The following is an 11,249-nucleotide window of genomic DNA, read 5'->3' as shown; positions in this document are numbered from 1 at the left end:
GACATCATCTTTAAGTTTCACTAAAATTATTTACAATTTTTTTTAAAAAGATCTTTTAGTTTTAAATAACATCAAGTAATAAACAGAGTTATTCACATGGAAGTCAATTTTTACTCAACCTACAATAAAATGTTTAGATACAATTGTATAAGATTAGTTCTTTAAATGAAAAATTAAAACCATGGTCAATTATGGTCCACGACATTGGCAAAGAAGGCAAAGGAATGGGCACCACAGGGAAGCGGGTCAGCGTTCACATGCCTCAGGCATAGCAGGCCTTCCCGGAGGGGAATCTGGCCACATATTCTGGAAATCTCACAATTACGCAGGCCTCTAACCCAACATTCCTACTTTTACAAACTCACCCAAAGTAAGCAAGCAATGATGCATGTGAAAAGATTTATCTACAAGGAGGGTTCATTTTGGGAATCACCTATAATAGCAAAAATGTGGGAACAACAAAAATATCAATGGTGGGAAGTGGTTTAATGAAGTCTGTCAAGACTGGACACCAGGCAGACAGTACAAGTCAAGCTGATATTCAATGACCTGAGAAAATGTTCGTGAGATAGTGGTACATAAAAAAGCAGCTTACAATGGAGCATTTTCAATGTAATCAACTAAAAACTATAGGTATACTCTGTGCCTAAATATAGGTATATTTACAAATGCCTTAAGAAAGGCTGAGAGAATCTATATCAGAAAATTAATTTTATTTTTTAATTTCCTAAACTTCTGAAATATTCTTCAGTGAACCTCTATTACTTTGTTATATGAAAAATACAATTTAAAAAATTAAAAGTATTGTGTGTTGCATTATTTATACTTACTCAAGATAGAAAAATTGTGTCCAAGTCCACCTATATAAGAATCTAAAACTTTAAGAAAATACTTGGATGTAAAATATCCTTTATTTCATGGAATTGCTTATTTCATTTATTTGTAACAGTCCATTTTTTTACATAATTTTTCTTGAATTTAATAATGCATATGTAGTAACAAAAGGGATCTCAAGTAGCTTCTCAATGTTTCTATATGGACAGAAGAGATGTCTGCATACAGCCTGTCAGCTGCTTGCACGCGGTCACTAATGAGGTCGATGGGAGCTCACAGGAACGTAACTAGGCCCTGTCTTTCTCACACTTCCATCCAATGACCAGAGGCACCTGCTGGGCAGCTAGAAGCACAGGGGAAGACAGGTCTATCTTCATGAGTTAATGGTCGGTGGGGCATAGTGTGAGAGATTCCTGAAAGAGGGGCACAAGGGCAATCCCAGGTCGGGGGGAGGGTGCCACTGAGGTGCACCCAGGTGGGGGTATGGGGAGAGAGAGTGGGGTTGAGGTGGAGAGAGAGAAGGAGACAGAACACAGAGGGGGTTCCCCAACTGACTGCAACAGAGGAAGGCATCCGAGATGACTCCAGAGATCAACGGAAAGCTGTGCCCATGCATCACCCACTAAAACCCATAAAGAGCACTCTCCTCTTCCTCTGCTCGCTGAAAGTTCAGACTGTTCTTGTGGTACTTGGTGCTTTTTAATCCACAGTATTTACTGAGGGCCCACTCTGTGCAGAGGACTGTACTAACTGCCACGACAGATAGAAAGAGGGGCGCGTCGGGTGGTGAACATGATGTAATCTATGCAGAAATAGAAGTATAATGATATACACCTGAAATTTATACAATGCTATAAACCAATGTTACCGCAATAAAAAATAAATAAAATTTAAAAAAAAAGGAGAAAGATGGGTACGATGAGACCCTTGCCCTAGACTGTAACTGTCTAGTTACATGGTGATGGCAAAGCCTCAAACAATAATATAGATCATATTACAATAGGGTCCATGTTTCTTTCATCTCTCTGAATCCCCCTCAATGCCTAGCAGAAAGGTGTTTAAATGCCAAATGCCCGCATCACTATTCTTTGGAGGCCATCTTAATTATTTACTGCTCCAAAGGAAATTCAGTAGTTTCAGTGATTTTTAAATGTAGTACCCAAGATCTTTCTGACATGAAGAATATTTGCCCTAATAACCCATGATTATATAATCTCTCTATTCATTTCATTAATACAAACGTTTTTATGACAGTTATGCACTTCAACAGATAGTCTATATAATAAAATATCCCTAGCAATGCTAACTTGTCTTGCCAAACCTAACAACATCTAATAAGGAACTTCTTGTCTTCCGTCTATTTTACTTGTATCTTACACTAAAGCTGAATGATACATATAAGTGAACCCCATCCCCCACCCCTAAACATACTCGAACATTCAACGTCATCTATCTGAGCTGTGTAGACAAATACACCATCTGTATATGCCTCCCTGTTTACTCACTGAGACAACATAGACATTTAGGCATTCACATATCATTGAATTCATTTGGATCTTTGAATACTTGGGCTTCAAATTCCATCTGGCTCTGTAAAATAAAAGTGTTCAAATTAGCACACACTTTCAAAAAAGGCACAACATGTTCTGTAAGTCCCCTTAATATTTGAAGAGACAAGATAATGGAAGAAGGGTAGGAATCAAGAACTTGTGATGCTTAAGCATTTTTCACTCACAGATGGTGACAGTGCTGACTATATTCCAAACATCGTGTTGGTCTGGGACGACAGAGACAAGCAAGACCATATGACCCAACTCTTCAGGAGCCTCCAGCCTAGTGGTGGACACCAGCCAGAAACTGGTGAGCTTAATGCACTACAATGAGGGCTGCAATGGGGTCAACACACAGTGGACCTGAAGAGTCCAGGAGGACTAATTATGTCACAGCCAGGCTGTGGCAGGCAGCAGAGATGCTTCTTGGAGCAGGAGAAGCTAGACTGAGAGCTGGAGGTGGGGAAGAGAAGTGGTCCAGTAAGACAAGAACCCAAGAGCCGAACACTTGGGTTTATTAACAAGGATTTGGGGGGGGGTGACCTTCATAAAAGCAGTTTCTGGAAGGACTGGAAGAAGTAATGGTAGTGTAGGTCATAAATATGAACAATTCTTTCAAGACACTTGGCTGTCTTGAAAAAGAAAGCCATTAGACAAGGAATAGAAGTAGGTGTGGAATTAAGGTAAGTTCTCTCCTTTTTGTTCTTTCCTTCCTTCCTTTCTTTTTCTTTCCTTTCTCTCTCTTCCATCCCTCTCTCCCTCCCTTATCTCTCTCTCTCTCCCTTTTTCTCTCTTTCTTCTGTTCTGTTTTTCAGATGAACAGGTTTATATCTATTTAAATTCTGATAGAAAAGTTTTAGTAGTGAGAGAAGAGGTTGAAGATGTAGGGTAAAGATAAAGGTAAATGATGAAGTAGTTCCTGAGGAGATGGAAGGAGATGGATGCAGAACTCTCCATCAGGCACTTCTGAGATCTATCCACCTGTCTATCCATCCACCCACCCATCCATCCATCCACTCAACATTTACTAGGCACCTACAATGTGCTATGTACGGTATATAAGGAAATATGGTGGAAAAAAAGACCAACTTCCTGCCTTCAGGGAGTTTACATCTATGTGTTGAGACAGACAATAAGTACATGAGTAAATATATTCTATGTAATGATAAGAACAATGAAGAAAAAAGAAGCAGGGTTAGGGGATTAGGGGGAGGTGTAATTAATATGGTCAATGGCATTTGAGCAGAGACTGAATGAAGTGAGCAGCTGAGGCATGTGAAGGTCTGGGGAAAGGACGTTCCAGACAGAAGCTACAGTAAGTACAAAGGTATCTAGGGAGGAACAGCTGGGGTAGCTCCAGGGGGAAGAGAATGGGAGATGGTAAGAGATATGGGTGAAGAGAGACAAAGGGGCCACTGTCCAGACTTCAGAACCCACTGGAGGGTTTAGAGCCAGGGAGGGGCATGATATGTTTTTAAATATACTAGATATTGTGGAGAAATAGGCAGTAGGGCAACAAGAGTGGAAACAAGAAAGCTAACTATCTAGGCTAGGTGACAGATGATGATGGCTTGATTTAGGTTGGTGGCCAGTGGACATGTGGAGAATAGGCTATATTCAAGGATATATTCTGAAGGAGTAGCTAATAGTGCTATAAGAGAGAAACCAGGAATGACTCCTAGGTTTTTGACTGAACAACTGAGTGTACAGGGGTGTCATCTATTGAGACAGGAAAGACTTGGGGAGGGGCAAGTTTGGGAGGAAAACTAAGAGTTTATTATCTATTGGACATGCTGAATAGGCAGCTGGAGATACATACCGGAGATTGGGGGTGGGGTATATGGTAATATTTATATATCACATCACTACACCTGCTTAAAATCTTCCAATGAATCCTCACAACCTTCAAAACAAAATCCAAGCTCCAAGCTCCATAGGACTTGGCCCTTCTGTGCATCTCCAGCCTCATCATCAGTCTCATACACACCAAACGCTCTTCCAATACAAATTCATTTTTATCTCTTGCTCTCTCTCTCTCTTTCTATCACACATATGTCATTCTCTTTGCTTAAAACTGTTCTCCATTTTGACCTGGCTGACTATTGTATCCTTAAAAATCCAGGTAAGCCTTCCTTGTCCTACCAGGCATTCCATACAGCTGGTTTAGATGCCCTCTTCTTGACTACGACAGCACTATACATATCTCTATGGAACTAGCACCAGGGTACCCAGAGTACTCCATAATTTGTGAGTGAACTTGGACAAGTTGCCTAAACTCTCTGAGTTTCAGTTTCCTCATCTGTAAAATGAGGATAATAACACTACCTACTTCATAAGGTTGTTAAGGGGATTAAATAGGCAATATGGGCATAGTGCTTATGACAATGCCTGGCATAGATGAAGCACTGCACAAGGCATTAACTATTATTATAATAATATTTATCACTCTGTTGTATAATTATTTTCATGTTGGCTTTTCCCAGGAAAATATTAGCCCTTGAGTGCAGCCATTGAGCCTTTCATCTGTGTTTCTGGCACACATTAAGCTTCAATAATTGTTTCTTACATGAATTAATAAGTTAATGAATGAAAAGAAATAGCATTGGGCTACAATAGTACTATGAAATGAACCAGCAGGTTCTTCTTCAGTGGGGTTTCTCTATTTAGAAGCTATTCTCTGTGGGTGAACATGATTCATCTGATCCATCACTCACCAAACCAAGAAGTCCTGGGTTGTTGACTCCACATTATATTTTGGTTACTGTTCAGTGAAAGTAATATCATTACCTTTGGATCAGGTAGACATGGTCCAAAAGCTTCCAGTAGAAGAGTCTCCTCTCTCACAGCTTGTTCATAGTCTGCAAAAGACAGCTTCCCATCATGGTCATGGTCCTAAGAGGTGACCAGCCATATGTTAGTCAACATGGAAAATACTTATCACAAATACGTACTGTCTTTTTCATGGTCAAGTGTTAATAGAAGAAAAGTACTAGCAAATAAGAGACTAAATAGTGAAATTGAAAAGAACTTTTAATATTGTAATAAAAGAGCACAATCTAAGTGTTTTACTTCACCAAGCAGGAAACTGATAGTTACAATAATTTGAATCTTATTTCTATCCCATATCTGGCCTGTAAATTTCAATATAAAACTCTAAATTACCCATATTTACCATCTTCTTAAGTGTTATTTCAACCAAATCTTTAATTCCTTCATCAGGGTCTTCTTCAGATGGCTGTTTGAGAAGGCTGTTCTTTAACATGTGGAACATTTCCTCCTTTGAAATGAATCCATCACCATTCAAATCAAACACTTCAAAGCAATCTTTTAAAAAAATAACCAATTATGAATTTGACACTATCACTAAGGTAACATTCGCTCTGATAAAGTTTTCAAGGCCAAGGTCTATATTATTGATGCTCTTAACCCCGCAGGCCTTAGTGCAATCTAAATTCCATAGTAAATACTTAATGTACACCTGTTGAATATATTCACCAATCTTTAGAAAAAGTTTTCTTATGCTCAGCTATGAAAAAGCATACCAAGGAACAATACTTGAACATTTTCATCTTGAAACTCTTGGAAAACTCATTGAAATATGATTCTTAAACACAATTATCAGAATTAATTAAAAATCAGAACATTTGAATCAATGTTCTCTACTTTTATGGTTATGACGCAAGTAATGAAATATGTAAAATACTTAATACCTGCAAATGCATATGTGTATAATTAGCATTTGTAGTGTATGCCTATGCAGTCTTGCTTGGCATGAACTACTCCTCAGAATCTCTTAATTTTCCTTTTTATTAATTTTTTTCAACCCTTATCATTGACTTGAATTCACTCTATAAAAAGGCTAATGGGGATTCAAACCGACCAACCAACAGACAAACCTACTTCACTGGCTGCATTAGAGGACACTAATTTAAATTCTTTAGATATGTTAATCATAATATACAAACCAATAGGATAACTTGAAATCTTACATTTCATTTTTTCTTCCAAAGTTCCTCGAAGAAACAGTGATAATCCATAAATCCACTCAGATACATTTACACAACCGTCGTTGTCTTTATCAAAACCTCGGAATACTAAAAAGAGAAAAGTAAAATATAACACTTGTGCTGCATTTTTATTCTCAGTAATGTATCCACATTGGTACTACTCACTTTTAAAATTTAGACAAAACTTCAGGATCACATAGTCCAACATTCTCATTTGACAAAGGAGGAAACTAAGACATTGTAACACTGAAAAACTTTTATTTAAACTTACACATTTTCCCTTCATATTTTGTGGGAACAAAGTAAATTCTGAATATCTAAATATATTAATCAATAATTATTAACAAATATATTGGTATATTAAATATGTTGGTATTAATATAAAATTTTACATTTTTGTTATTCAAGAAAAGAAATGTTATTACATGATAGATGGGATTATATCTAAATTTTTACTGAAATAAATAAAAATATTTTGGGTTTTTTGATATAAAGTAAAGGAGACCTAGTTATTCAAGCTGACTTTGTCCTCTTCTTAAATACAAAATATAAATATATGTTTATATAAATATAAAAATTAAATTTTTATATTCAAGTCAAACTGGAAATTCAGAACATTAAGCTTCCTACCAAGATTATCCCCAAACTTTTTTTTTTCAGTTATGGCTGGATTTGGCCCATTTGAATATTGTATGTCTTCCTACCTCTGTCCATAATCATGTCATCTGTCATTCCAAATGTCACGTGCAGGATGTTTCGAAATGCGTTACGATCCAGTCCAAGGATCACACCTTGCCGCTCTGTTCCCTCTCCCACCAAGTTATAAAAGAGGTTTATAAGACATTTCACTTCAAATTTATTAACTGGGAAAGAATAAAATTAAGATATAACAAAAATGCATTTTAATCTTTAATTTCTAACTTAAATTTTGCAGTAATGAATTTATAGACAAACAGCAAAGCCATCAAATATGTAGTTTTCAACAGAAGACTACCCTGTTTTGAGATACATGATCCTTAAGTTAATAGCGGGTGGTCACTACAGAGGATTCTCCACTTAAATGAGAGAAATAGCCTTCTCCCTAAACAGGAGTTGAATATTAAACACACGTAAGTTCAGTCACATTTAAGAAAAAAAAAAAGATAATAATAGCTAAGTTACCTGAATAATGATTGTGAGGTCAGGTCTTAAACTTTACCAGGTAGTAGAGGTATGATTCAAAGTAAGCATGGTAATGGTTAAGAATGGTAACTTTTTTCCCAGCATTTTGATTATAGGCATTCATGAGATTTACAACTTAACTTTTCCCTAGAAATAGATACAGGCTTCTGAAAACCAGGCAACAATTTTCATTTCACATTAGCCTTAGTTAATTCATAACCCAGATTATGGAAACCAGAATCACCCACTTTCCAATAAAGTAGCATTTAAACATATTCCAGTACCCATTATGGTTCTTAACTATTCAGCAGTACTTTGGAGGAAGGAAATTTTTACTTATAGGATATACGCACACATACATACTTGCCCATACACAAAATTGCATAAAGGGTGGTGTTGATAAATACTGATCTAATTATTTGTGTTCCAATCCCCATCCAAGGTTTGTGGGTGGAAGAATTATTGCCTACCATTAAGAACATAAAAGTGAGTTTAAATGTGAAGTATAAGTGGAAGATTGGGAAGATATGATTTCAAAACAAGACAAAATTACAGCTGTGTATTTTTAAAAACAAGGACAAAACCTGTGTGCATATAAAAGAAGACAGCATAGGAACAGAGAACTCATACTTCATCCTACAGATCAGGATGGGCTGGAGTGTGATTTCTGGTTTTGGGTACCACAATTTAAGAGGAACGTTGAAAACTCCAGAAAATAAATGATTTACTAAATAAACTGATTAAACAGTAGAAAAGGATATAATGGTTATAATTTTAAAAAGAGCTGTTAGTTGTTATAGAAAATGGTATGTCAGTTCCTCAAAAAAATTAAACACAGAAACAATATGTGATCCAGTGATTCCACTTCCAGGTATATACCCAAAGAATTGAAGCAGGGACTTACATACTTGTACACCACTGTTCATAGTAGTATTATTCACAGTAGCCAAAAGGTTAAAGCAACCCCAGTGTCCATCAATGGATGAATGGATAAACAAAATGTGGTATATACTTACAGTGGAATATTATTCAGCCTTAAAAAGGAAGGAAGTTCTGATACATGCTACAACATGGATGAACCTTGAAGACACTATGCTGAGTGAAATAAGCCAGACAAAAAAGGCCAAATATTGTATGATTTCACTTATATGACGTACCTATAGTGGTGAAATTCATAGAGACAGAAAGTAGAATGGTGGTTGCCAGGGGCTGGGGGAAGAGGGAAAAGGGGAGTTATAGTTTACTGGCTACAGAGTTTCAGTTGAGAAAGATAAAAAAGTTCTAGAGATGGAGGGTGGTAACAGTTGCACAACAAAGTGTTGTACTTAATGCCACAGAGCTGTACACTTAAAACAGTTGAAATAGTAAATTTTATGTTATGTATATTTAAACACACACACAAAAAAACTCTAAAAATAAAAAGAGCTGTTAGTAATTGGGGAAAAAAGTCTGCATGAAGAATGGTAGACTCCATTCATGTATATGAAATGCTAGCAGGGGAGATGTTGATGAGCCATTTTTCCATCTCAGCTGAAATAAAAATTAAAGAATATTAGATTAATTTATCACCTGAAAGATCAAAGATTAGCCATAAGAAAACATTTCCTGCTGAAATGTTTCCTAAATTCTAGAATACAATACTAAATGAAATTAAGGGAAATTCAAGAATGGATTTTCATCTCCTTGGATTGTGTATGTGTTCCGTGGACCATATCTGTAGAACCGTGGGTTAACTAGACAATTATTTAAGATATTTTCTTCTTCTCCGATTCTACAAAATTTATCCATTTCATCCTGGTGGGATTATCATCTGAGAGCTAAAAGGAAATCTGACACTAGGGGAAAGGTCCTCTGTTTCAAGAAATTTAAATCTATTATAATGTCCATGACTTGTAACTATTTCTATAGAATTCAACTTGTAATCATCAAGGTTTTTAAGGCTCACTTTAAAAATTTTATGTAAGGACAAAAATCAAAAGAGTTGACTGTTTTTCCTGCCATGTTTTCACTTATCTTTTAATGCACTCACCTTTTGACTGTTCACAGAATATCTGTTTGCAATACATTGCAAACTTACTGAACAGGGACTAAATCAAATTCAGCATTGTGTATAGCAGTTATTGTACTGTTTATTCAAAACGTTAACTAGATGTTTTAAGAAGATCTAGTCTTTTCCCAGAAGTGGAAGTATTTTAAGAAAAATAACAAAACAAAACCCTCATCAGATTATAATAACCATAATAATACCTTAAATTATAGGATGCCTTTTTTCTAAGAAGTTTAAAGATGCTTATACACATCATAACTTTTATTTACCGCATTTCACTACATTAGATACTAAAGATGATTAGAAGGCACCAGATCCTATAATCTCTACAACTACCTTAAAACATGTTTGTTCCTCCTTCTTTGCACAATGGGGGTATTCTTTAAATTATGGCTTCTCCTATTTCCTCAAGTGGCCAGTGGTTTTGCAATCAGCACACAACTTAAAAGCTTGCTCATGAGACAATATGTTCGTCATCTAAACTATACCTTCCTTGCCCAAGTACAATTCTAAAGTTAACTATGAAATTCTAGGACCACCTTTTAGGATGTGTGATCAGAGCAGATACCTTTAATAAGTGCTGATCTTGTCACCTGCAGTGTCCTTTACCTTGCAACCCTACCAGCAACTAGAAAGTGGGAGACTAGAGTTGGGAAGATTCTTTACCATGTGTTTAGCTTTGCTGAGCTCTTTGGTTTCCAAACAAATTTCCTTGCTCTGAGATACAGGTTTCTGTGTCATTTCAACTCATCTTTCCTAAGGGTATTCAGCCATTGATAACCATTTCCCTTATGGATCTCTTGCTAAGTTTCCAGAACTTGGATTCCGCCAGTTTACTTGCTCTAAAAAGAGCTAGAAAGCAGGCGTATTTGGTTGTGAATCTTTTCTTGAGTCTGGTGGGTTTTAGTCCTTATTTTACACTTGTGTCTGAAGCTAAAACTACTTGTGTCTCGTGAGTGTATAAATCACTTTTCTCTAAGGTAAAAGTAAGTTACAAAGAGGGTTTGAGAAGCAAGCGCCTGTATGGGAGTGCAGTACCTGGATCCTGGTCCTTAGGATCATGGGCAGGCATGGTGCCCGCCCCAAGGCGCTAACCCCCGGGAATTCCTTCCAGATTTCTCTTGTGGCATGGGTGTGGAGGGGGCTCCAGCAGCACTCAGGCTCTGGAGGCGGGAAGCAGGCTGAGAGCGGACATTAGCACCCAGCAGGACAGGAGACCTGGCCCAGAAGTCTCCGCTCGTCCAGCACTTCATTCTTACTTACAATGCTTGCAATTTTTAGTTAAGGTGTCCGTCAACTTCTGCAGCTTTTTGCGATTCATGCCGGGCGCTCACGGAATCAGGCAGCGGCCGGTAACTAGCGGCGCACGGCGCCCCGGACCCTCGCGAGCCTGGGGCTGGGGCAGCCGGGCCGGGTCTCGGGCGCCGGCGCGCGGCCAGAACACAGAGGGGCCATGGCAACGCCTCGGCCAGCCGCCGATTGGCTCCCGGGCGCGCGCGGGGTGCGTACGCGGCCCTAACACTCGGCGTGGCCATGGCAACGGCTGGACTGGCCGCCTATTGGTTCCTGGGCTGGGGTGCGCGGTCCCACTTGGAGGTCGAGGCCAGGCTCCTTGCAGACTGTGTTCTGATGGCTGACGTCGGAGTTTTG

At 38.0% G+C, this 11,249-nt stretch overlaps 1 protein-coding gene across 5 annotated transcripts; it reads right to left on the bottom strand.

The window, feature by feature from the left end:
• Positions 1 to 842: 842 nt before the first annotated feature.
• On the bottom strand, positions 843 to 10,971 carry CLXN (calaxin). Of its 5 annotated transcripts, none has more exons than XM_058564525.1 (7): positions 10,863 to 10,971; positions 7,096 to 7,254; positions 6,374 to 6,478; positions 5,557 to 5,708; positions 5,172 to 5,276; positions 2,340 to 2,424; positions 844 to 1,636 (listed from the first exon to the last, which is right to left on the bottom strand). In XM_058564525.1, exons 1-6 carry the CDS (start codon positions 10,918 to 10,920, stop codon positions 2,365 to 2,367), a joined length of 639 nt encoding a protein of 212 aa, XP_058420508.1. In that variant the 5' UTR covers positions 10,921 to 10,971; the 3' UTR covers positions 844 to 1,636; positions 2,340 to 2,364. The 5 variants fall into 5 exon arrangements, with proteins under 5 accessions (XP_058420507.1, XP_058420510.1, XP_058420511.1 ...); XM_058564526.1 differs by having other exon boundaries at positions 844 to 1,584; XM_058564524.1 differs by having other exon boundaries at positions 843 to 2,424.
• Between the last annotated feature and the right edge of the window lie 278 nt (positions 10,972 to 11,249).

Source organism: Diceros bicornis, chromosome 21 (assembly GCF_020826845.1).
Source record: "Diceros bicornis minor isolate mBicDic1 chromosome 21, mDicBic1.mat.cur, whole genome shotgun sequence".
Taxonomy (NCBI): Eukaryota; Metazoa; Chordata; class Mammalia; order Perissodactyla; family Rhinocerotidae; genus Diceros; species Diceros bicornis.
This window is presented reverse-complemented; position numbering and strand designations above follow the sequence as displayed.